Raw genomic sequence first — 25574 nt, forward strand, 5'->3', positions numbered from 1 at the left:
TTTCAAAGACTTCCAGAAGACTTTATACAGCCTAACTCATTCCTTGCTCATACCCAGCATTTTGTTTGAACAGCATGATCTGTCAGAGGGACTGGATGGTCCAGGACCACTTCCCCTCCAAAAATCTGCACAAAATGAAAGCTGTAGGGAAATAAAGAGGTTTTGTGGTTCTGGTTTTTTCTTCTAGCTGGCAGAGAAAGGGCAGCTCTTTGTTCCTGATTTACATCATCTGAAACAATTAATTTGTGAAAGCCACAGTACCATTCCCCTTGACATCCAGTGTTTATTATGCTTCAGACCATTTCAAATGAGCACTTGAAAAGGAGAGGGAGCCCCTCTGCCTCCTGATCACTGGAGGGAAGGAGAAGGTTGTCCTAAACAGAACAACAGACTGTCCCTTCTTAATGACACTTCAAAGCTCCTCGGACAGGAAAATTGATAATTGTGTCAAGTACAGTTTTTCTAAACTTCATCATTTAGCGCTGAAAACTGGGCTATTGAATTCATATAGTTCTTTGATCAAGACCAGTTAATTAAGTTATTCCCTTGATATAACTCTTATCACTTTAGTGCCAGACCTACATCACACTTATGCAATTTACATCCTGGCTTTGATATACATCATTTAAGCTTCCCAGACCAAAATCACCGGGTTTCTGTAGATTCCCTGCTACCTTGCCAGCTTCACCAATAGGATGGGCTACAGGTCAGTTATTAATAGAGAGACTGTGCACCCCAGAAGGCTCCTGGGTTTCTCTACTTTTGGTGACTCCTGTCATTCCTTCCCACCTGATACCTCCTGACCCTTTGTCTTCATAGCCATCTTCCATTCACCCTCTGTTTCTGACCAACCAATCCAGGGGCTCTTTCAGCAAATCCTCCTCCTCCTCCACTCTTCTGCTTTCCACGGGAGAGTGACAAGCTCCAATTTAGGTCTCCACAGTTTTTCTTGGTCTTATCCCCTTAAACCGGATTAGCTAACGTCTTAATGCCAGTGACACCAGTCACAGCTCACCATCTGATCCTGCCTTTCAGGATTTGCTGCATCTATGCACTTTCCATTGCTAAACCAGGTCCTCTGATCTTTTCCAAGTCCCCCAACTCCCCGTCACCACCACGCTGCCGTCGTGGCCTGCTCGTTTTACTCCTCATATCTAAGAGATGCCCAGATCTCCTCCCTTCCTCACCCAGCACCTCCAGAGTCTGAACTCTCCCAACTCGCTGACAGCCTTTGCACTTTCCCTGTTTTCATACCTACAATTCTCTCTTCCAGACTGTTTCCTTCACTTTGAGATACAGCCTTCCTGGAAAACTCTCAGCACCCCTTCCCTGGGCCTCCTTTCTCTTCTGTATCAGACACAAGATCTCGAGGCTTTCCTCCCCACCACCATTTACACACAAACCAGCCCACGTGGTGATTCCTCTTGTGTCTTTTAAACCCCACGTCCTTTCCAAGCACTCCTTCACTCTCCACCCATCATCTCTGCGAGGTGGAGATGCTGCTGCTGTAGCTCTCTCCGCGCAGCTGTGCTGAGCAGTTGCATCAGGAAGTCCTTTTCCTCCCATCTCCACCCCTCTGTCCTAGACCAGCTCATAAACATCTTAGGGTAAAACCAAGTATTTCATCCAACTGTCTGTCCTGATCATCTCTGTGTTCCTGAATCTTAGCTAGTCCCCTGAGTGGAGGTGAGGGACTCTTTTTGGCTCAGTAAAACAACTATTACAGGGCAAGGACCAGCCTGCATCTCCTAAGGAGGTTCTGCACCTGGCACCCACTTGTGACCAAGAGAGGAGATGGTGTGACCTGCAACTTTCCATCCTGGTTCTTCCTCGCTGGGATGTGACGGAGGAACCACTGAGAGCAGTGTGAAGGAAAGATGGGCAAAGATGAGCCCTGGTGCTTGGCCTGCTCAGTCCCACCACGCCTCTGGGTGCTCCCCAGCATCCCCACCACGGGTCATTCTAGCTCCCAGCTCACTGCATGATGTAAAAACCAGTCACGTTCTCTGTATTGATCAGGCTGTCCCTCCACACACATGTTCCCTTTGTCCCCCCTAAAATAAAACCCCAACTGAGAAGAGTCACCAGCTGGAGTTTAATTTCAGACTCCAAGGCATATCTGGAGCCAATTTGCAATGCGCTTACTCCGAAAATCGCCCTCCCCTGTGACGCTTGACAGCTCCAGACCACAGTCCTGCTCTCAGCTCCGAAGGAAAAATGTTTTAATTTGTCACAAACCAATTATAGCGTCTCATCTATCCCTGAATTACTCATCTTGGCTACAGTCTAGGACAAAGGCCCCCTCTGAGAGGAGATTAGACATGGATATTAACAAGAGAAAAAGTGTCCACTGTCTCACCTTGCTGGGGACGCAGCTTCCAACGAGACAGGAAAAGGAAACCCCTCCTGACTGACAGCCAGAGGGAGGGCTCCCATCCCACAGCAAATCCCTCGTTTCACGCAGAAGAATAGTCACGACAAACTCCGTATTCAAATAATATTCATGCATGGCAGATAACAGAGTCACGGCTGGCAGAGCTGCAGCATGAATATAAATAACCTTCGCTCCCTGGGCTGCTGCTGCAGCCGCTTTGCCACCATGCCAGAGCGTGGGTGAAGGGGCTGTCAGAGCAGTGCAGGGGTAGGGATGCCCCCGTGGAGGCACTGCCTCCTCTGAGCTCCATGTGCTGCCCCTCTAACGAGGCCCCTTTCCCTTGGGCTCTGCACTAGGTTGGAATGCTCTCCCGTGCACTCCCAGCAAGGCAGTCCTCTCCAGCCACCTCCTCCCACCCCGGCTGCCAGGCGTGCTTGTGGCTCTCACAGGGCACACCAGCATCCCTGTGAGTTCTTGCTTTGGACCAGACCTACTTTCCTGGGCTCCAAGTTCCTCTGTGTCAGTGCTCCTTCCTTCCTTTGCCAACCCTTCACTCTCTCCGTATCAGTGCTCCTTCTTTCCCTCCCTAAATCCATGCTGGTCTCATGTATTACCTTTCAACCCAACAGCCAAGACAAGGGTGTTACCTTCCAAGCTGAGACACAGCCTTGAGGAAGCTTTTGGACTGTCCCATCTCCTGAGCAGCTCACATTGCGGTTCATCCAGCTGGAAACAGGAGGGGAACACTCAAAGGCAGCACCCAGAGCTCTCATGAGCAAGAAGCACTTTGCACGTACAGTTGCAATGGTGACAAGTTCCAGCCACTTCACTCGGCAGTGAGGACAAAAAGCTGTGGGCAGAACTGGCCTCAGTCAGCTGGAAAAGCTGGATGTGGTGCTGCACTGTCTCAAATAGACTCAAAGCATCAGAGGGCAGCCACAACACTCTCTTCCCCATGCTCACTGCAGATCAGCTTCTTACTTGAATGAAGAGGGAGACGATGAAAGTCGATTTCCCTTTGTGCTCATGGCAAATAATTTGGAGAATTCCCCTTGTTTACTCAGAACTGTTAATGATGCGTCAGAAATTACCTCGGAGATTGTAATTAAAGAAAACGGCAGAAGAGAGAGACACAGACACACACACAGAGACACACACACACAGCCTAGTCACAGCTTCATCTGTGAGTCTGGAAGTGATGGAGCCAACAGCAGTTTCCCCATCACCCCAAACCTGCAGAATGATCCCCAAGAGCCTCCTAAATGGCAGAGGCTTAGGGGTGCAGCCCCCAGGCCCTGTACAGCCCCCACGCTCCTCTTCAGCTACAAAGAAAGCAGTTGGTGGCACTCCAGGTATCCAGGAGCTGGTGAGGCCACAAACCCGACTGGAGGCTGTCAGGAAATGAGCAGGAAGCTCAGCCCCCTTAGAACCATTTTGGAAGTGGAGCAGCTGACCTAGAAGAGTAATTAAGCTCTCAGTCATCACCGAAATGCAGACACCCACATGCACACAGCAATGTATCTGTCAACCCCCTGCCAGCCTGACCTCAGGGCTCGCGTCTGGTGGGGCTGGAGCAGAGCACAAACAGCCCTTTCTCATGGAGAAGGGAGAGGAATTTGATTCCTGTTCGGTTACAGGAGGGTGCCTGGATTGCCTAATTACTCAGGGGTGACCACTGTGGAGAGGCAGTCGAGAGCTGGTTTCCCAACACCTCCCTTCCTGCTCAGTCCAAAGGCCAAATCCTCTTGCTTTGCCTTCTGGAGCACTTCCACGGGGTGAGCAAAGCTGCTTGTGCCAGGAGAGCAAACAGGGGTCAGGCAGGGGAATCAGCTCAGCTAAAAGCAGCCAGCTGGAGAAAAGCCATTCCCTTTCTCCACCTTAGCCAACAGCTTAGTTCTTCTAGGGCTCGTTTCAAGCATTGGATTAAGAGAATGGTGGAATTGCAAATCCTGTGAGTCCCAAATTCAAGGCAGAGGAAGGAGGAACAAGCTGGGTCACCCTCATGGTCACCATCAGCATTTGTCAGGGTGTGCAGGAGCTGTGGGACAGGCTGTACAGAGTTTGGTTTTGGTATACCCCGGGCACAGGCAAGGCAGCATTCCATCAGTACAGACAAGAGTTTGGGACTCTGAGCAGGATGTGTTTGGATTACTACTCCACTATTTACCCTCTCATCTCTGGTGGAGAAGTAACTGAGGTCAGTCTTGCAGTCAGCCTCACACCAGCCCATTGCCTCCCATTCCCAGCGGCACGGTGAGGCAGGCTGGGTATTTTTCTACCTAGAGACCACTTAAAACTTTTTAAACCCACACAGCATTTCCACGTGAGCCTCATATCCCCTACAGCATGGCTGCCATCTCAGACAGACTCCAGATGGGAGAAGGAGCAGTTTTCCCTTCAAAACCTGTTCTTGGAGCATGTAGCTAGCAGGTGTACACTGCTGCTGTCTGGCAGCAGTTGGCCTTCTCACAAAAGCAAACCCTACAGCAGGTCCAACCACTGCCACCACAGGGAGCTGGGGTTGTTGTTTAAGCACTTTGCTATCACATTCTTGCACAGGCCCATTCCCTGCCTGTTTTCAAGGTGGGTGAAGGTTGGAGAGGGAAGGATTGGATGAGTTTGGATGATGCTGCCACCATCCTCTAAATCCATGCAGACTAAACTTCCTGAGGCTGGAGAATCAGAGCCTGAAAAGATGAAAGCCCAGCAATAATGACAGCCTGGGATAGCTCATGAGGAAAGGTGTTTCTGTCCTTCAGCAGCAGTGGTTTCCCCTCCCTTCCCCTCAAAGCCCTTCCTTTGGCAGCCCACGAAGGCAGGTTTAGCTCTGGGGATTTGCTGCTACTGCCCAGGTCCAGAAGAGGGGCCCTCCTCCCTCCCCTCATGTTTACACACAGCCCCAGGAAAGAAAGAGCTTCCTGACAAGCAGACCAGGATGGCAATGCACAGCATGCCAGCCCCTGTGGTCAGCATGTCCCCACAAACCAGTTTGTCTTGCTCTCTGGGTGAGCACAGGCCAACACAGAGCAGAGTGTGGTGGCAGAGCCTCTGCCAGCCTTTTACCCGGCGACACCGCAGCTCTGCCACTCTGGTCACCAATGCCACGGTTCAGCTCTGGCAGAACAAGCTCTGCCTCTTGTCTCTCCCACATCTGCTGGTCAGGCCGGGACCTCACAGGCTTTGGGATGTGCGTGATGCTAAAGCAGCAAGGGGGGAAATTGCATTTACCTGACAGCAGGGGCGAGTTTGACACCTAAACAGAATCAGTGAAAAACCCCTTGGTGCCATTGCTCCCCCAGGACGTGCAGCTGTCCTGCAGGCTCTGGGCAAGGAAGTTGCTCCATCACAGGTACACCAAGCTCCAGAGAGGGACTGTCAGTGCTCACAGTGACCAGGACAGCCATACCCCCCGTATCCCCAAATCACACTGGGATGCTGATATTTACTCCAGCAATTTTTTATTGGGCAAAAGCATACGCAGGTATGGAGTGCTCCACCACTTGTGCATCCACTGTGGGCACCGGGAAGTCCCTCGGGCACTGGGTCCCACCCGAGCACATCCCTGCCCCGGCTGGAGAGTCCCACTGCCACCTCGTGGGAAAGGGACGCATCGCCTCTGCTCCGCCGCTGGCACAGCGAGAGCAAACCTCCTCCAGCAAAACCCCTGCTCCTGCTGGGCCACAGCACCCGGAGAAACCTCGAGTACCTGGCATGGAGGGAGAGGGTCCACACAGATCAGAGGCATCATGAATTATTCTGATCTTTCCGTGGCTGTCTCCACGCCTGCTTCCCAGGCTGACTGGGAAGAGAGGCTGCTCCCAGGGCAGGTGAGGGGAGAGTGGAAAGGCTCCCTGCAACAGGACCTGCTCCTACACTCCTGGTCTCACCAAGGTGAGCCACAGCACCACTTGAGGGCACTGGCTGTCCAGGGACAGAGCTCAGGAACTGAAATATTGGTCCCATGCAGAAGACTCAGGGGTGAGGCAAAGCCATGAATTCCCTTGTGCTCCCAGTTAGCACCCGGTTATTGAAACAAGAGTTCTGTTCATTTTCATCAGGATAGGCCAGAGACAATGAAAACCCTGCTTCACTGAGCAGACAGAGAAATAAGGAGGCTACAAATCTCCCCCACAGAGGGAATGAAGCAGTGAGCAGCCTCTCATGGCTTTGAGAAATCAGCCTACAGCAACTTCCAGAAGAGGCTGGAAACAAATCGCTATTGCTGAAACTGCTGTGGGTTGAGAACATCCCACGCCACAGACACAGAGGTGGCTCTGCTCTCTGCTCCCCCCAAACACGGAGCCTCCAGTTTGCACTGGTGTGACAAGAGGGAAACCATCAATCCCTCTTGCCCCGTAACTCCATCTCTGATCCTGGCCAAAGAGCCACAGCACAAGCAGAGAGGGGGGAAAGGAGGGACAAAGGCCCTTCCACAGCCCCGTGCAGTGTCCTGGCTGCAGCCCTGGTGACAGGTATGGGACACCATGGGGTGTCTTGCAGGGCCATGCTCCTGCATTCAGGACTGCAGTGACCCGGGCACTGGGTGGGCAAACTGAGCTCTGCCCTCCTGAGCTGCCAACAAGGCTGAACCAGCTCTGACCCAGAGCCAAAGGAGGAAAACAGAAGTCCACGTGCTGGGAAAGGTATCCTTGGGCCCCATACTGGTGCTACAGGGAATTCATACTGTCCTTTTGGTCAGCAAACCTGCAGTCTCCACGTCAGGGAGCAGAGGAGCCTCTCACAGTCCAGCAGCTCCAGGAAAGCAGCACTCAGGAAGGACCACACCTTTGATGGGTCCCTCTGGGCCACTGGGAAAAGGAACATCAAGCTCCTGAGCTTTACTCTTATTTTTTCTGCTTCCATATTTTGGACAAGCGGAACTTGTTCTTCTTCCTCTCTGGCTCCTGGCTCTCAAGAGATCCATCTGCAGGAGAAGGAGCAGACACAGAGCAGGTTGAGACCCACAGGCCAGGTGCCCCCCAGTGCTGCTCTGTAAGAGAAGAAAGGGCCCTTACCCAACCTCTGTATCATGTCTGCCAACATCTGGTCTTCCTCTTTCTCTCTGTAAGGAACAGCATAGTATTAGAAAACTTTGCTGTGTTCATGACAAGCTGGTAGACACCAAAACCCATGCAAATAGTGCTCTTATTCCCCCAGTAAGAAATGACCAACCTCCACAGCATACCCTGAGAAGGCTGCAGGAAAAAAACCCTACAGTTAAGAGTCTTAGACATTAGTAAATTCCATCTGGTTCCCTTGAAAGCAAGGACCTGTGCGGGGATTTCCAGACCTTCTCCCAGCTGGCTGATGAATCATCCGAGTTCATGGAGCGGTGAGACACCACCACACCCAAGGAGATGAATGAAGCTGAGAAACAGTAGCCCGGGGTGCTACAGAGGTGCTCACTGCCATCAGGGACAAGCACACTGCTGTCACTGCCTTGTCCTGGGCTTGTCCTAGAATCCACAAGCAGGAGTTGGTGCTCTGAGGTCAAGAAATGGAGGCTGTTCTCAGCATCAGGGGGCACAAATCCAGCTACTTGACACAGCAGTCTTCCTTTGAACTTGGGAAGGATCCAGTTCATGGCTACAGCTGTTCTTTCACTTGCTGCAGCAGACGAGCACATTCCTGACTTCATGTTCCCAAATTTCTCCTGCATCTCCCATACTGCCTCCAGCCTCCCCATCTCCAGCCTCTCCCTCTCTTCCCCCGCATTCCACATTTCCACAGCCCTTGTTCCCACAGCAGCTTGAGCTTGAGAGTGCAGTGAACAGGGCTGTGGTCCTGATCTCTTTCCAACAGCTGCCAAGGATGCAAAGACAGCAGCATTTAGGACAAGATGGTTGATGACAGGTGACCACCCATCTCTCATGGAGCAGAAGTCTGGACTACAGCCACTCATCCACACCTACAGCCTGGACAGCAGTGGAAATACAATAGTGTTGGCTCATTTCCCACCATCTGAGGACCCTCACCTGAGTCTGTCCTCATCCAGGCAATCCACAATATTGTTCCGATCGTTGACTGTGTTTAGGTACGACTCCAGCAGCTCCTTCTCTTGCTCCTTCTCCCTGGGCGTCTTCAGATCCTCTGCACAAGACAAAGCAAGCCCATCTCACAGCTACAGGCAGTACCTTCCCACTGTGGCTCCTGCCTCCACCCTGCTCCAGCAAGCCTGATTTTATTATCCTCACACTCAGGGGCACATCCTGCCTCCCTGACAAAGCTGAGGTGGGTTGGATGTTACAGGGAGTAACATCCCACCTGACAGGGGACAGCCACAGTCAGGGGACACTCACAGTGCACCCACAACCCCTGGCAGTGCCTTCAGATCTGAAGGACACCCCAGGGCTGGCACACAAAGCGGAGGCTCCTGGGGCCAGCAGGACTCCCAGTGTGGCCAGTCCTTACCTGGTTTGCTCATGAGGCGTCGCAGCTCCATCTCAATATTCCACTGCTGCTCCTCCAGGTTCTGCTGCTTCATCCTGGAAGGAATGACAGAAGTGATGAGTTACTGCCCTGCTATGCCCCAGGGTTGGATCTTTCTCCTGTCATGCTAAAGCCTCATCTCTGTGTTGCCCGCCACCTCTTCCTCCACATTTCTGAAGTTTCCCTCCTCACAAGCTCCTCACAGACCCTGGGTGCTCAAAGGCCCACCAGCTAATACATCATGATGCTGGCAGTTCTCCCAGAGACATCCTCCACCCTTCTCATCCCACCAACTGGCACATCATTTTTTTGGGCTGTAACACTCCCTCTCCTTCACTGCTCACAGGTGAAGTGCACCAGCAGACAGGTGAATTTCTGGTTGTACTCACTTGTACATCAGCTCTGATTCCTGTCTGAGCAGCAGCTGTTTCTCATGGATCAGTTTGAACCAATCCACCATAAGGGCATCCTCAGACTCATCTGCAGAGGAGACAAAGGGCAAGAAGTGGCATCAGTTCAGCCCTCCTGGCTCAAACACAAAATCTCTTGAGGGAGAGCTTAGGATGACTTGTATGAGCCCCAGGCAACCTCAAGTGAAAACAGGAGATCTTCGGAACTCCTGGGTACAAGGGATGCAGGTCACTCCCTCTGGATTCAAGGAAGCTGCTCATGGATACTCTGCTACAGGACACCCAGCTCATCTTCCACACGGCTGCCTCAACTCTGCCCCTCTGCATGACCCCACTAAGCCCTGAGAAACTGCAGCCAGCCATGATGGCCAGCCTGGCTTGGGATCCAAAAGCCAGATCAACAGTGGCCTTCCATTCCCAAAACTCTCTGATCCTCAACCAAACTAACACAAGACCTTGCTCATAAAATACATTATGAAACAGCCAGAGAAGGTTCAAAATTCCCCGGGCTTAATCTTTGTATACCCTGGGCAACCTGGAGTCTCACATGTAGCCTGAGTTCCTAAAAAATGGAGCCACGAGTGCCCAGGAGTAGGACATGAGCCTCACACGTCCCCACCACAGCAGAGCTGGCACCAGGTCTCCTTTACCTCCCTCGCAGGCACGCAGCTGCTTCTCCAGATCCACTCCTTTCAATTCCAGTTCGTCCAGCTGCTTCTCGATGTCACGGACTTTCTCCTGGATTTTCTCCTCAGGGAGGTAGTCTGGGTGCAGCTAGGAAAGAAAATGTAGGACAAAACACAGCTCAGCACCCTCAGACTGCCTGCTGAGGTCACAAGAGAGATGGGAAAGGGCATAATGAGCCCAGCTACAGAGCCACAGCCTTGGAGGGCCAGGCCAGCAGAGGTGCAGAGCTGGCTGCTCACAACAGAGCGGTGGCCACTGCAAGGCTGTGACACGTGTGCTGCCAGTGGTAACCCACCCACACTTGTCAGTCCACAGACATTCCCCCTCCTTCATTGGGGAATGCAATGTCTACCACGGTTTTGTTTGGCTCTGTCTCATTCCAGCTCTGACTGTCTCCCTGCATGGAAGATAACGAGCAGCCTCTCCACCTTGTCGCTGCCTCAGAGCTTTTCACCCTTTCCCTGGGCATCCAAATAAATCCTCCCAGTAAGATAAACTTAGATATGTCTGGACAAGCACTCCAGAAGGATATCCAACAACCCCAGCCTGATCCCCTTACACCTGGTTTCCAGCCATACCTTGTTTGGGGACATCACTTGAAGCTTGTCTTTGCTTTTTGGGACAGGGAGTTTAACTAGAAGGGAGAAAAAAAAATAAAAGAATGTCACAACGACCTTTAAATAATTTTATGGTGTGGGACAGTGCCTACATCACCAGAGCACAACAGGTCCCAGCTACCCAACAGAGGTCACAGATGAGACACGTGCATCCACATGCCTCACCAAAGTAAGAGATGTATCCTCACAGCCTGATTTACTCCTTGTGGCTTGTCATTCAGGCCACAGGTTGCTGCTTTCATCCCCAGGGTACAGACAGTCACCTGATTCAGGTGTGACTTTGGAACTTCCACCCAAGAATATTCACTTTCATGTTCATTCACTATCTTGTTAAAACCCAAAGATATTTATTGTGGCAAAACCCGTCCCTTATTAAGCTTCCAAAGGATAGCACAGAAAGACTGGGTTACTGCCACAGGAAACACCAAGATATACTAAAAATGTCCCTCTAGTGCTCTTTTACAAAGGAGTATCAGTAAATACTGATGAAACAAAGATGGTCTAGGGGACCTCAGTGTAAATCTCAAGAAACTAAGGTTCATTTCCTCCCACAAAACACTTCCTAGGTGAGAAGTCCCTTAGGCCCCACTACACAGCATTATTTAAGCCCTGGACACCTATTAAAATCAATCCTTAAGCAATGTGTATTTGTTCCACTGTGCCTCAGCTTCCTCTGCCCAACTGTGCTGCAAGGATAACTACAGAAGAGTGTGAGGTATTTGGATACCCGAGGGGCTGGGCTGGATAATTACCACAGAGAGAGAACAGAGGCGTACGTGGATGATGTGATAAGGAAGGAAAACTCTACTATCAAAAGAGCACGGCTGTAACAAAGGCAGCAGCGATGCAGGCTCAGCACACACAAGGAGAAAGACAGGACAGACGGACTAGGGGAGCCTCTTGAGAGTCTCTGGAAACTGAGGAAGAGCTCAAGGGCAGCTCTCCAGTTTCCCAGCCCTTGCTCTGTTGTGCTTTCTAGGAAGAGCACAAAAGGAGAAGATGCTGGATGTGGCTGTGCTGCTCCCGCACTGCTGGCCTCCGTCAGGGATCTCCTCCCTCTGGATGCTGCTGGTTTGCTGCTCTGTGCACTGCCTGCAACTCACACTTCTCTTAAGGGTTCCTCCAAGAGGGACTTGGCCTGCCTGGAGCTCTCTGCCTAAACAACACTTCCCTCTCCCAGCTCAGTCCTGAATCTCTGGGCTCCTTCTGAGTGGGCTCTGCAGCACCTCCAACCAAGGCAGAAAGCTGCAGCACTGATGGTGAGAAGGCCACGGTCACTGGAGGGGAAGAGAATGTAAAATGACACCCTGTGACCAGCTCAGGATCTGATATCCCCTGATACCCCCAGGTTCTGGCTTGACAGACACAGCATGGCTTGGCTGCTTGCCAGCAAGCTGGAAGTAGGACAGCTGGCAGGAAAGCCCTGGAGCCTCCTTTCTCAACAGAAACTACCACCTACCACCAAAGAAATGAGGGATCTACAGAAATGCTCACCTTCCATAGCTCACCACAACCCCAGGACTGAGGGCAGGAACAGCAGGTGACTGTTCACAGGTCTGTCTGAGTGCTGAGGTAAAAATCTACACAGAGGAGCAACAGGTCTAACCCACAGCCTGCCCAGTGACAGCAGCAGGAACCAGCCTCTCAGGTGGCAGACTTGGGCACACGGGAAAAGTGGGGGGAGACTGCTGGGAAGGTTTCCCAATGGCCCTCCCCCACGGCAATCATTAAGCTTTAGGATGACAGATACAAACCCAGCCTCCCTTATCATAACTGCTCACTTCCTGGGAGAGACTAACGCTGAACCCTGGGGCTGACTCTGAGGAGAGAGGAGGTGGAAAGTTTTGGGAAAATGCTGGCAAAGAAGGCACATCAAACTTTTTAAAAAGACAACACAACTGGAGTTTCAATGTTTGGTAGCTGTCAAAGATGCTGGCTAAGGACAATGCTGGAACCAGCTGACAAAAAATAAAGCATGATGCCATTGAGCCATCAGGGCCCATCCTGCTCCAAGACAAACACAGGGGGCAGGACTGAGCCCTGCTGAGACAATCTTCTACTCCAGACAGGTAAGACACAGCTAGATGGGGTAAGGAAAGGGGAGACAAAGAAGCTGAGCAAACAGGACAGCAGCAAACATCAGGTTAGTTCCAGAAAATTCCATTAGCTCTGTGGTGGGATATGTCAGAGCAAGGATAGAGGGGCAATGGAGGAGAGGTGCACAGTAAAGCTGTGGCTGAACAAACAGGAGTAAGAAACTGGATTAAGAGTAGGGACAAACTGCTCAGGACATCTTTGAAAATCCAAGAAACAGCAGCCTTGGCTCCTGCTCCTGTGGGTCCCACCAGCTGGAGTCTCTGGATGACAGTTCTCTGCATTCCTTTTATTTCCTAAAGCCACTCAACTGAAGAGGAACAGAGACATCAACTAGATCCCAGTTCCCCAAATTAGGAGATGGTCCTCTTCACAGCACTAAGTCTGAAGAATGACAGGGCAATGACCCTGAAAAATTCCTATTTCAGTTTCTTCCTTTCCCACTGAATTCTCTGGCCTTGCTTCTTCCTGCTTAGGCCAAGCTGGCTAATAAAAATCAATTACACAGATTTTCTCCCCATGACAACAGCCACAGGGTTAGCCACGGAAAACTCGAGGATCCATATCCCATACTGACCACTCATGCTGTTCCCTGACAGTGCAGAGGAGAGAGTGACTTTGGTAGGCAGAAGAGATCTTACACGTAGCAGTGTTTGTTTTCAGCTGTTTGCCGTCTTCCTCCTTCTTGGCAGAGGCTCCAGGATCTTTCCAGTCTTGCTTTGAATTCTGACAGCTCCTGATAAGATCTGAGCTGGGAATCAACAACTTCTTTGTGAATCCACCAGATGAAGCTGGATTAAGAAGCACAGACAGGTTTTGGGTAAGAAATTTCAACCCTCATCTCATAGAAATCCCTTTATTGCCCAATGTTTCTGGCACTCATCACTACCCAACTCCACTTCTAGTCCTAGTCCTCCTCTCTTGATGATAATAAAGGGCATAAGACCAAAGTAAACATGGAAGAAGCACTAATTGCAAGGCCAGAGTAAGAGGAGAATAAACATTCAGGAGGAGAATAAACAGTTGGGAATCATCACCAAGATTTCTCAACATTACACAATCATGCAAGAGAGAATAAGTGAAATGTCTTGCAGAAGAAGGGAACCCTATGGAAACTGAATCCCTCTCCTTGGGGAAGGATGGGAGGCCACCCATCAAAGGCACAAAATAAAGGAACCATAGGGCCAAAGCAAGTGCAGAGAAAAGACCCCTGAAAGCAAGGCACAGTCTCCACCAGCACATTCCTCACAGGTGCCTTGCAGCAGCAATGCCTATCCCCTTCCTGATGAGCAAAATGAAGGCAAAGCTTTTATCCTTCATACCAGAGTCTGGCTTTGCTGATGGGACAACTAATGTGCTTGGCTCTGCCTCCTTGTGTGCTGGGCTCCCTGTTCCCACCTGGAAGTTACCAGTAGGTTTCTTAGAGCCATCTTGGTCCCTGTGAAGAAAAAAGACAAAGGTAGGAAACCATCCCTCTTGCAGAATGGTCCACAGGAAAAGTTCTGGACATCCTGGTCTGGATCTCCATCTGGGATGGTCACACTTGTCATGGAAATCCATCCACCAGCTCCAAAGACACTCACTTGTTGGCTACAGGCTTCAACCGAGATCTCCACCCTTCTGGGCTCTCAGACTTGTCTTCAGCAACATTTGTGCTTCCTGAAGAAAGGAATATAGGAAGGTAAATAAAAATAAACAAGAACAAAAATATCCAATAAAAAGAAACAAGCCAGATTTGAGTCTCGGGAGAATCCTAGGAGATAAGCCATGCACTGGGGCAGATACTATGATGTTATTGCAGCAAACCAGCACCAGCTCAACAAGTTTAACACGGACAGATTCAGATACAACAGACAGTAAATCATCTCAGTGGCATTTTGTCCCTTTCAGATCAAATTCTTTAACACCTACGCAGCTACAGAAATACAGCCACAGAGTACATGAACAGGCACATTCAACAGCAATACAACACAACCACCTCAGATCTCAGAGAACAAAGGCTGGGGCAGGAAGAGGGAGAGTCCAAAAAACCCCACAAAGTCTCAGCAAACTGCAGACAGACACATCTTCTGGCCCAAAACATACAGGCCATCTGGAAGTGCCTGGGACACTGGGAAGCCCCAGAGTATCATCCGTTGGCCCACTGCTAAGTCACCATGATGGAAGTTTGGTTCAAAACAGACCAAGAGGCTGCATGAGCCTCAACTGCAGCCAAAAAATCATCCCAAACTTCTGGCAAGGTCTCCCATCTGGGAAAACCTAAGCCTTTGAAAGCCACCATGATCCCAATGTTTGATGACAGCAAGCACAACTACAAATACCTGGCGATCCTCAGAGCAATAAAACTCGCCATGGTAGAGGGAGCAATTGCACAGGGATAAACAGAGGTTGAGCCCCACTGCTCAGAAAACCCTTATGTGGTGGTACAGACAGAAAGGAGAGGAGTCATGGATACATCTGCTGTACTGGTCCAAGGGGAAGGCATAAAGCTGGAGTGCTGTGTCCAGCCAGAGCTGTGTGAATCACTCATCCTCACCTTTGATGCCTTTTGACTCTGGCTTGTGCAAAGGGTCAACAGGTTTGCTGGCAGCCTGGCTCTGGGGCACAGGGCCTGGAATCTTTTCCTGCTTTGGTGCTGTGTACCCTGTTTTGCTGGACTGTGTTTTTGGAGCTGGACTCTGAGAACTGGTGGGAAAAAACTTGCCACTGCAAAAAAGAACAACTTAGTGAGTGTTTTTGAAAGGATGGGCCTTTTTATTGGCTTCTGTTCAAATGATTTGTATGTGTCCCTCTACATGTCTTTAATATTGAGCCACAAGAGCAGTCAGGACAAAGTAAAGAAAGATGCAGGGACTTCTCCAAATTATCCCAAGGAACATCTTGGCAGAAAAAAGGGAAAGAGAAATAGTGCTTACCTGCTAGGTGCTGAGGAGCCAGTGGAACTCAGTCCTCCTGGCCTGTGTGGAGAAGTGTTTGATCCAGACAGAGCCTGTATAATATGGTTACGTGCCTGATCCTTCCCAGCGTTCACTCGGCTGACCTCAGCAGTGGTTCTGGCAGGGGCAGTTTTATCAGGGCTGTGAGGAGGCTGGGTTTGTTTTTGAGTGTCAGGAGATTTACTGCTGGAGGACTCCAATGACCGAAAAAAATTTTCTCGGGCTTGCTGTGTTTTTGCTGTGGAAGATGTCCAAGGAGGCTTTGATGGGGTGCCTTCATGGTGATCTGCCTTATTCCCCAACGAGGCACCTTTGCAGTCATCTGATTTATTTACAGCTGAGGAGGACCATGGAGTATTCACACTTTTGAAGCCAGAGCTTCCAGAGGATGAAACAGATGGCTTGGTTGAATTAGTGAAGCCTTCCTGGCTGGGTTTCTTCAACACCTGCTCTGGTTTCTTGGGTTCTGCTGCTTTCTGGAATGCCCTGGCAGCAGTAGGGGCTGGGGTACTGTCAGGTTTTTTCCCAGTACTGTGGAGACCGGAGAGCTGGACATTGTCTGGCTGCTGGTGGCTGGTACAGATGAACGTACCAGGCTCAGGCCCAGCTTTGTAGCTTCCAGGAAGAAGCAAGTTCCAACACTGTCTGCACCTGTGGAGACAAAAGTCTCAGGAAACATCCTCCAGAGCACTGGGAGACACACAGCTGGGAGTGCAGGCACAACTCCACCATCCACAGGAGGGTGAAGGTACCACACTGGCAGTGAGCACATTCTGTGTGCACATTCCTCAGGCACCAGAACAGGAGCTGTTGATAGCACAGCCTAAAGCAGAAAAGGTGTAGATGAAAACAGACCTGTGCAGAGAGTTTCCCTTACACACAGCTCAAGAGCAAGCCCAGGTTGCCTCCACTTTAAAAAAAAATGTGCCACGCCACTCTGTCTCCATCCCAAAGGAACCAGGCTGGCCCCCTGTGACCCCCAGGGCTGTGCCCCTGCTTTGAAGAGCTGCTGTACCTGAAGCAGTTCCTGTGATAGAGCTTCCCATCGACCAAGTAGCGCTGCACCAGGTGCACGTGTTTGCCACAGACCCCACAGCTGCTGCTGGGGACGTTCCCACTCTCTGCCAGGACCCGTTTCTGCGGGGAGAAGCAGTGGGTGAGCAGGCAAGACCATGGCCCTGGACACAGCTACAAATCTCCCAGGCAGGTGAGCAGCTGGCATGCACAGCTAGGACAGAGAAGTGACATCCAGGAAATCCCCTCTCCCTCTAATCCCTTTGTCATGGAAGTGGAACAGCCCTTGGAAGGACAGAGTATGGGGAATATGTTCCCACAAAGCCAGAGGACCGGGGTGCCCTGTCTGCCTGTAGGCAAAGGTCTCTGATTTAAATTAGCTGGGAAAGGGCTTCTACCCTATTTTCATCCCTACTCTGCTTTGAAACCATTTCCAAGAACTGGATCACTGTTTCCTAACAAAAATAATACTACATCCTGTAAAAATCTCCATCCCCAATATCTAGGGGCAGCATACCCATGTCCTAAGACACCCATGTCCTGTTCACGATGTATCCAGGCTGACTGATGGTTTCCCAGTGACTCTCATCTCAATCTGTGCTGGAACCAGTCCTCTGGATTAAACCCCTCATCGTGAGCAGAAAATTTAGAGACTAAGTCCTTACCACCAGGAGCCTTGAACTAGCCCAGTACTCTCTACCCCACGGAACAGATTTAAGGTACAAGGAACTCCCACACCCACATTTCCTACCGTGGTTACTGGGGAGGTTTCCTTTGGCTTAGCTCTGGCTGGTGGGTGGGCAGGAGGCAGTTTTGGTGGCACTGGCTTAGGAGGCTCTGAAGCAGGCTTTTTCCCAGGATGTTGCTCTGGAGATTCAGAGGAAGGACGCTTGATTCCAGCCATGCCTCCAACTGGAAGAATGGAAGAAGGGAGTATTTTTAAGGAAACACAAGGAAAACTCACAGGTTTAGGAGTAAATTACAAAGTAAGAGTATCCAGAGGTGCCTGATGGGTAACATGCAAAGCACACAAGCAGACACAGACTTCCTTCGTGAGCAGTTCTGTACTGGACTGAGGGGCAAGAGGCAACAAGTGAATTGCAACAACATTCAGCTGAAACTGCTGATTTTTCTCTTCTCAGGGAGTTTCATGAAGGGAAATACAAAAGTGAAGAAATGCAAATCGCCATCTATAGATGGTAAGAACAAGACCTTGGGTTTTCAATTCCAGTCCATGGTTTGGCTGGAACAGGCCCTGCTGGAACAGGCAGAGGTGTTATGGCTAAGGAGCTGAAGCACAGAGGGTTTGCTTCATTCAAGTTGCTGTGCTCCAGACTTGCTACACACCCTGAATATTCACTGCTGCAAGTGTCCACCCCACATCCCAGCCGGGATCCCCATGGAGCAAACAGCCTTGCTGAATGCAGAAATTACCACTAAAAATAGGTAAATCTAGAAAGATTTGGAGGTGCCATAGCGGTGCTGATGGGGAAACCAAGACTTGCCATAAGCAGCCTGCAAATGCCCAATTCTCTTTTCTTTGCAGATGGAATAGAACCTCTCAAAATTCACTGTAAGTGGAGAAAAGAGAATCTCCAACACACTTCAGTCAAGCAGGGAATGGTGCCCTGTGCCCTGGGAAGTGAGACTTCCCTGGGAAACAAGGCTTTGTGCAAAGTTTTTACAGACAAGACCCCCAAGTGTCTCACGAGGATGCTATTTCTGCATCACTTCCTATTCTGAATGAGATGTCTCTGTGTTCCTTGTGGGATATTTGAGCCAAAGCTTCACTTTCCAAGTGACCACTTAAATGGCCACTCATCTGAAAAGAGATTATACCCTGCTCAGTAAACACAGAAAGGGCAGGAAGCAGAGAGGGAGCCCAGTTCCCAGCAGTCTGCCCTCAAGAAAGCCAACTATCCAAATAAACACCCAGGGCTCCTACTGCAGGGACCAGGGGACAGCTGACCCAGTAAACAGTTCAGGCTCGAGCTGCCCCCTCACTTCCCACTTGTGCCATTTACTGAATTCCTAAAGCCCAGCACAAGGATGGGTGGCTTCAACTCTACTCTTCCCTAAAAGCATGACCTCACTAAAGCATTGTCTGCTCACCCTCTCTGTCCTCCCGTGTCCTGCTTATTCCATGGTCCTGCTGGAAGCCATCTGAAGGGCATGACTGTGATCCCATGATTCTGCTTGGTGTCAGAGGGCACATTCCAGGCTGGGCTCATTTTCAGACATTCATGTTCACCCCAGCAACAGGAATGCAACCAAAGTGTTTTGTGGGACACTAGAGAGTATAAAAATGCGCTGTGCTCGATGACGTGGTAGACAAGATGCAGGGGGGAGGGGACAAAGACCCCAACCTGACCCAGATTCTCACCACTTGGCACAAACACGATGGAATTCGTTTGATTTCAATCAGAACGGTTTTAAAACAAGAAATAAAAAATGAAGAGAGGGAGGGAAGAAGTTGTGGAGGGAGAGAAAAATCATGCTTAAATGTGTAAAGAGGTGGAGAAGTGGGACAAGTTTAAACATTAAAGGCAACTCTGAGTGAATTGTGCTTTCTTTCCAAGATGTAGGACATTTTTAATACATATCATACATTTAGATTCACCTTAACCAGTTAAGTCATTCATGTCCCACTTTCTAAAGTTTCCTCTGGAGGAACCTGTAAAATTGGTTTATCATATTATTTCATTTTGTGTGAGCTTAAAGCCAAATATAAACCAAGACTACAATAATGCTCCTGTGAGCCCAGATAAACTCTCCAGTACGTGAATATAATGCCTTGGCAGCTCTGTGGCCTGTTTTATGTTTGACAGAATTTCTATTACAATTATGTCCGTTAGGGTGATAATTTTCTTCTCCTCCCTTCTATCAGTACTGCTGTGCTGTACAAGCCCTACCATCAATACTGTTCCACTGGCACAGCCTCACAAACAAGCTCAGCCTTGTTCTGTTCCATGTTCTCACCAACCCTCAGGCATGGCAAAGACTGGAACAAGGGTGGAGGTGCTCAAGAATGGAAAGCTGAAGTAGGGACCATGGAGAGGAACCTTCAGTGCTCCTGTCTGGCTGGACCATAAGAAATTTTAGACTGTACAAAAGCACTGGTGCAACTGTAGGCTGGTGTGCAAAGAGTTCAGATCCCCCAGTGAAATAGTGCTGGTACCAAAAAGGCCTCTGTGCAGTCTATTTTCTTTTCCAAGCTTGTTAGGAGGCAAGGGAAAGCATGAAATGAAGCCTTGAACCTTCCCACCCCTCCAGGGAATATGGCACTTACTAGGAGACCGTCCATGGAAGTAGTTATAATACTGGGAAACATAGGTGAGGATGCTCAGCCTGTCTGGTACCTTCAGAGCAACCATATCCTCTGCATCCAGCAAGGCTGGGATCCCCAGCTCCTCCTCTGCCACTCGAAATGCCTGGAGAAGGGAAAAAAAAATAAAAATAGAGGGGTCTTGTCCATGCCAGGCAGCAGAGCTGCTCCTCATCATTAGTAAGAAAGTGCACTGCAAACAGCCCCACTCAAATAATAACTCTACTGGGGAACAGCTGCACCAGTTTAACTCCTACATTGTAGGAACCAACGGAGTCATGGCTTCCAGCCACTGCCTTGAGAAATCCAGGCAAGGAGCCAAAAATCTGGCCTGGCAAGCTGGCCATAGCTCACTGCACAGTAACTCACCTGGGCTTCCCCTGCTCTTTCTCCAGCCTGCCCATGTCTGTGAGTGCACAGCTGCAGAGAGCCAGGCCTGGCAGAAGGGGATGTGTCAGTCCAGGCTGGCAGACTCGTTTCCAGGCTCCCAGCCCAACCTGGAGCGCTCCCCAATTAACGGTGGGCTGCTAGGTGCTCGCAGGCAGCTTTCATCTCTGAGTGCTGTGCACATGTTCAAGCTTCCTGCATCCTACTGCCTGCTCTCCTCCATCTGAAAATGGGAAATCTTGGGCTGCAGGAGGGACCCCTCTCTCCCAGACCAGAAAGGGGGAAGAGAAGTGTAATGCAGAAGAACTCCTGATACATAGCTCGCTTCCAGCTTAACTGTTTCCATGCTGCCTAACATGTATTTGGGGTAAATATTCCTCTTTGTGGTGTCCTCTGCTTTGAAACTGCAGGTAAAGGAGGCAAAAACTATTTTCTCTTATCTCTGAACAAAAGCCTTTAATAGAATACAAAAAAAATTGCAACATCCAAACTTCACCCTTGCTCAGCTCAGTTTAGGGCTTTCACTAAGGACCTTCTCCAGCCCTGTTCTTTCCCAGCTTATGGGAAAAAATCCTTTCCCTCCCCCTTTGAAGCATCCCTGTTGAAATGCCAATAAAGCAAAGAAAAACAGCACTTGCAGGACCAGAGGCACAAGGAAGGCTACTGCTGAAGTCCACAGTGAAAGGGTTAAAAAAAAAAACTTGAATATATTAAACCCCTCCGCATCTGACCTCTGGCATGGACACACACAGTGTTGGTGTACAAGCCAACCATTCCTGCTTAGAAGAAACAAACAGCCACTATTTTTCAGCAAGATAATTACCATTTTTTTCCATTGGGTATCCCAGTAAAAATGTAACAGAGCTGACATTAAAAATGCTTTCAGCCAGTTACCACCGGCTGTGTCATCCCAGCTGCCAGCCCAGCCTGGCACTTTCCTGTCTTGTAAACTGGTACTTAATACATTCTTTGGAGCATTCCCCACTGCACTGGCTGCACAACTGGTCTGACCAGTCGAGTTTTCTTGCCGGACATTCCCAGTGTGAGGTTTAGTGGGAACATAGGTCATGCCACCTCCTGCCACCCTGTGCCACGGGTGACACGAGGGCAATGGGCACAGAACAAGTGCGAGGGGCTGCCTGGACCACAAAGAGGAGGATGCTCTGTGCACCCACCTGGTTTGGCCAGGGCCAGGTGAGCAACGCAGAGAGCAGCATTAGGATATGGTGTTCCCTGTGCCTGCAGCATCCTCATGTTCCTGGGAACTGCTTTTGTCTGGAGACCCAACAGAATCACCACCTAACAGGACCCAGTCACCCTTGTCCTCTACCTGCCTGCCCAGGCTGGCCTTTAGAGGACCAATATGTTGTTTCTGCATTATGTTTTTCATCAGTGCAGCTCCAAGTGCCTTCCAGGGGAAGAAAGTGCCACTGCTGCCATGTCTATGCAAAATGGGAAAGTGATATGCTCGAGGCCACCCGAGCTGGCCGGGCACAGCTTCCCTCTGGCACAGGCTCTACCTGCTACACCACACCACCATCCACCAGCACCGAATCCAAGGCCTCTAGAAACTTTTCTCCTCGTTACATATTTTTGAAATCTCTAGAAAAAAAATGCCACCAACTGAAATTTTTCTAGAGTTTGGGGTTGGTTTTGTGGCACTTGAGAAGTGACACATTCTTCTTTGACAGATGACCTTATATGGCAAAGTGCAGTTCAAACAAGGCTTTTTTACGTGCACAATACAGCCCTTGAAAAGAAGTCTCTGATGAGTAAGGCATCAAGGAGGGTCTGGAATAAAGCAGAGGAATAATGCTGGGAGAAGTCAGACCCACTTGTATCCCAAGGAACAACCGGAGCAAGGAAGGGTTGGAGCTAGGATGGAGAGCAGTCCAAGGGGGAGGCCAGCCCAGGAGCCCACAGAGACGTGGAGGGTCAATCCCACTGACAGCACGGCCAAGGCACCAGGACACCAGCAGTGAAAGGACAACACAGACAAGTCATCCCACAGCAAGTGGAGTAAGGAAGAGAGAGCAAAACAAAGGACATAAAAGAAACTAAGAAAGGGGGAGGAGGGGACACACAGACTGCAACAAAGGAGGGGAGCAACTCTTTATGAGAAGCACAAAGAAGCTTTTCATTAATAAAAGCCGCGGAGACAGCTCGCAGAGCTCGTTTCCCAGACAGAAGCAGACACCACCAGCCCAGCTGGAGAAGGAGCAACACTCAGGGATCCTCAGCACTTCAGCCAAGATACGCTTCCATGGCAAAGAGGCCCCGACTCCTGGCAAATACCAAACCTCCAGGGCAAAACGCATGGTCTGAATCTCCCCTCGAGGAGAGGAACACACAGGGCTGAACCCCAGAGTGGCACTGACTGCTCACAGGCTGCAGCGCCAGCCTGGGGACAGATGGTCTCTCATAGGAGCTGTGGACACAGCCAGGGGTGAGGGGGAGCAGAAGCTAAGGAGCCATGGGGGGACAAGTTCAGCTCTCCCAGAGGCAAGAAGCACTTCAGTCAGCTCACTGCCTGAGAGCATGTCACTCCTCCAGCCCAGACAAGGGTAAGCTGCCATGGTTTGTTCATATCCCAAGCTCCTGCCAAGCAGCCATTAAACTGTGTGGAGCAATGCCAAGGGAAGAGAAATTTTATAATTCACTGCCTCTCCTTTTGTGATGGGGAGAGGGAGAGGAAAATCCTTCCTTGGATCACTAAGACCATGCTTGAATCCAGCGCAGGAGGGGGTTGGCCTGCCTAACTTCTATTTTCTTTGTGGAAAGAACATGAGAAACTCCAGTGCCAGGCTGGAGTGAAGTGTCCAGGCAGGATCAGGTTTTAGGACGTATTCCCCTTGACCCCCTGCACCAGGAAGGAACAGAAGTGGAAGGACACTCCCTGTGCTTCCCCTCTCACAGCAGCTACTTCCCAGCTCCTGCTCCATCCCTCAGGAGCATCACATACTCAACATGTCCATGTTTTGACCTCTAGCACCTCTGTCTGAGCTCCTGCTGCCACAGGACACGCTGGAAACAGGCATCACTGTGTGGCCAACTAAGAAGTATGAACAGTCTGAAGGTGCTTTCAAGCAGCCAGCCAGCCTGGACATTGCTGTTCAAGGGAGAAGGCTGGAAGGTGCAGATTAAGGCAAAGGATTGGAACACAGCACACTCAGCACACTGTGTCTGCAGGATTTCTGTTGCTAAATCACATGAGCAAAGTGCCAGGTCACAGACTAGACCAAAAGTAAACATTAAAAGTCACTTACCAACTTGTTGTTCTCGTACACATTTTCTTTTTTGAGGGAGTCAAAGTTTCTGAAATACAGAAAGAAGAGAAAAATCTCAGGTTGGTGATGTAGAGATGTGATGCTTCACTTCCAGCTCTCAAGCCTCTCAGAGCCTCACTGGCTCAGGGGACAGAGCACTCCATCCCACCCTCAGACAGCTCCAGAGAGAGCAGCGTGGCAGATCCCACCCGAGAGTCACAGACCTGCTGTACCCAGGACAGAGATGTGCAGCAGGCACAGCATCTGCCCACAGGCAGCAGAAGGCAATTTTGGCACCTCTACCCTTGCAAGGGCTGACTCCCACAGCTGCCTGTGGACAGGACGTGTTGATACAAAAACACCCCAGGCAGAATGAGGGGTTCTGTTGAGACAGCCAGGAGCAACCTCTAACTCATGGGGTGGGTTTTTGTTCCCCAGAAAAGCCTTGCTCCTCTCCCACCTCAAAAAGATACACCAATGCCTGCTGGCCAGGTGTTAACACTCTCTCTCTGAAAGTGCTTTCCAGTCACATCCATGTTCTTCTCCTGTCTTGAAAGTTATCTCCACACAGAGAGAGCTCAGCTCCAAGGAGGTCTCTCACGCATCCCCCACACACTGCACTTATCACATGCTTCTCCAGCACACCCATATCCTCTGATCCCAGAAGCTCCTGGGTCCAGCAGCACATGAGTTCTGGCTTCAAATCCTCTTTTTTTCCTCTGGCAGAACTCCACAAAACCAGCACCAGGAATCTGCCTGGGAAAACCTCTGCCCACACCATACTGCATCTGATAACACCAAAGTTGCCAGCAGAAATCTTACTCTGCTTTCCCTAGGGCTGTAACTCTGCTTTCCCTTGGGCTGTAACTTTTCATTTGTGATCATAATCAGTAACTGAAAAGGAAGTGACAATTACTGTTTGCAAATTCAAGCCAAAGTCAACAATTCCTTTCTGCTGTCCCCAGACATCGCTCTCCCTCTTCACCTCCCCCCAGATTTGCTTTCTCACTCGCTGGTCCAACCCAGATGCCACCATCTCTGCACCGTGCTGGGAACTGAGGACCTGGGACATGCTGGGACAGGGATGAAAGCAGAGGGGAGAGTTTGTGCTACTGGAAGTAGAGCCACAGCACAGCACGCTCCCTGAGCCACAGCGGAGCGTGTCCCTTGCTTAGGAAACAGCCATCATCAGCTTTGTTTCAAACTGACTGGCACTTGCTAAACAGGGAATACAAAACTGGCTGCTGGCTGGCAGCCCTGCTCTCCAACACTGCTTCCTTCTGCCCAGGCAAGCGGGCAGGGTCAATTCCCTTCCAATAACCCCGTTTCACTTTACAATCCTTGTGTCTGCTGGCACAGAGCTGAGCGAGAGGCTGACATCTGAGAGGGAATTCTCACTGATACACCGAAAACAGCACCAACGTTTGCATTTCTTGTGTGTAGCACCTTTACATCCTGTGTGGACCCACCCTGTTAGCCCATCCCACGCCTCTGGGATGAGCCAGGGTAACCCTGAGAGGCAGGGCAAGGCTGGCTCACAGCGACCTATTCATGAGACAAACACATGATCTGTATCGCAGCAGGGGAACTTTTTCCACTGCTTGTAACAGCAAGGAGCAAGCCAGGTCCTTTATCTACTCAGCACAGAAAGTGGAGCATTACATCATAAATAAGAGAGGCACCTTAAACAGGCTGGCTCATCATGCCACAGCCTGTGCCTCCTCCCTGCTTCCCACATCTGGTATTGCTATGTGGGATAAGGAGAGAAAGAATGACAGATAAGACCCAGAGGTTAAACTCCCCCAAAGAGCACGTAAAGACAAGGCACATCCCACCTCTAAATCATAGACTCTTTCCTGTGCAAAATCAAAGGGAATTGCAGAGATTTTACTTCAAGCAGCGCTCCTGCCCAAAGATTTCCCTTCCCTGAAACAATGGATTAAAAAGAGCAACAAAAATAATCATGCATCAGAAAACACTCAGAGAAACAATAGATACAACCATCCTTGGGTTAAGTCAGGCCAGAAAATTGGCT

The 25574-nt window shown here is 50.2% G+C and overlaps 1 protein-coding gene across 2 annotated transcripts in view; it reads right to left on the reverse strand.

Annotated features, from left to right (window-relative positions):
* Positions 1–764: 764 nt before the first annotated feature.
* Positions 765–25574, reverse strand: part of MICALL2 (MICAL like 2) — a 29342-nt gene continuing 4532 nt past the window's right edge. The window contains exons 2-17 of one of the 2 annotated variants that reach the window (XM_010392674.4): positions 23540–23588; positions 19851–19992; positions 17313–17473; positions 16563–16684; positions 15527–16198; positions 15148–15317; positions 14195–14270; positions 13934–14049; positions 13253–13402; positions 10479–10534; positions 9864–9987; positions 9193–9283; positions 8786–8859; positions 8350–8464; positions 7390–7436; positions 765–7298 (exon numbers count right to left, since the gene is read on the reverse strand). In XM_010392674.4, coding sequence (XP_010390976.2) covers positions 7219–7298; positions 7390–7436; positions 8350–8464; positions 8786–8859; positions 9193–9283; positions 9864–9987; positions 10479–10534; positions 13253–13402; positions 13934–14049; positions 14195–14270; positions 15148–15317; positions 15527–16198; positions 16563–16684; positions 17313–17473; positions 19851–19992; positions 23540–23588 — 2245 coding nt within the window. In that variant the 3' untranslated portion in view covers positions 765–7218. Of the gene's footprint in view, positions 7299–7389; positions 7437–8349; positions 8465–8785; positions 8860–9192; positions 9284–9863; positions 9988–10478; positions 10535–13252; positions 13403–13933; positions 14050–14194; positions 14271–15147; positions 15318–15526; positions 16199–16562; positions 16685–17312; positions 17474–19850; positions 19993–23539; positions 23589–25574 lie in introns of those variants that run through there. The other variant, XM_039560395.1, reaches the window with a different exon arrangement.

Source organism: Corvus cornix, chromosome 14 (assembly GCF_000738735.6).
Source record: "Corvus cornix cornix isolate S_Up_H32 chromosome 14, ASM73873v5, whole genome shotgun sequence".
NCBI lineage: Eukaryota > Metazoa > Chordata > Aves > Passeriformes > Corvidae > Corvus > Corvus cornix.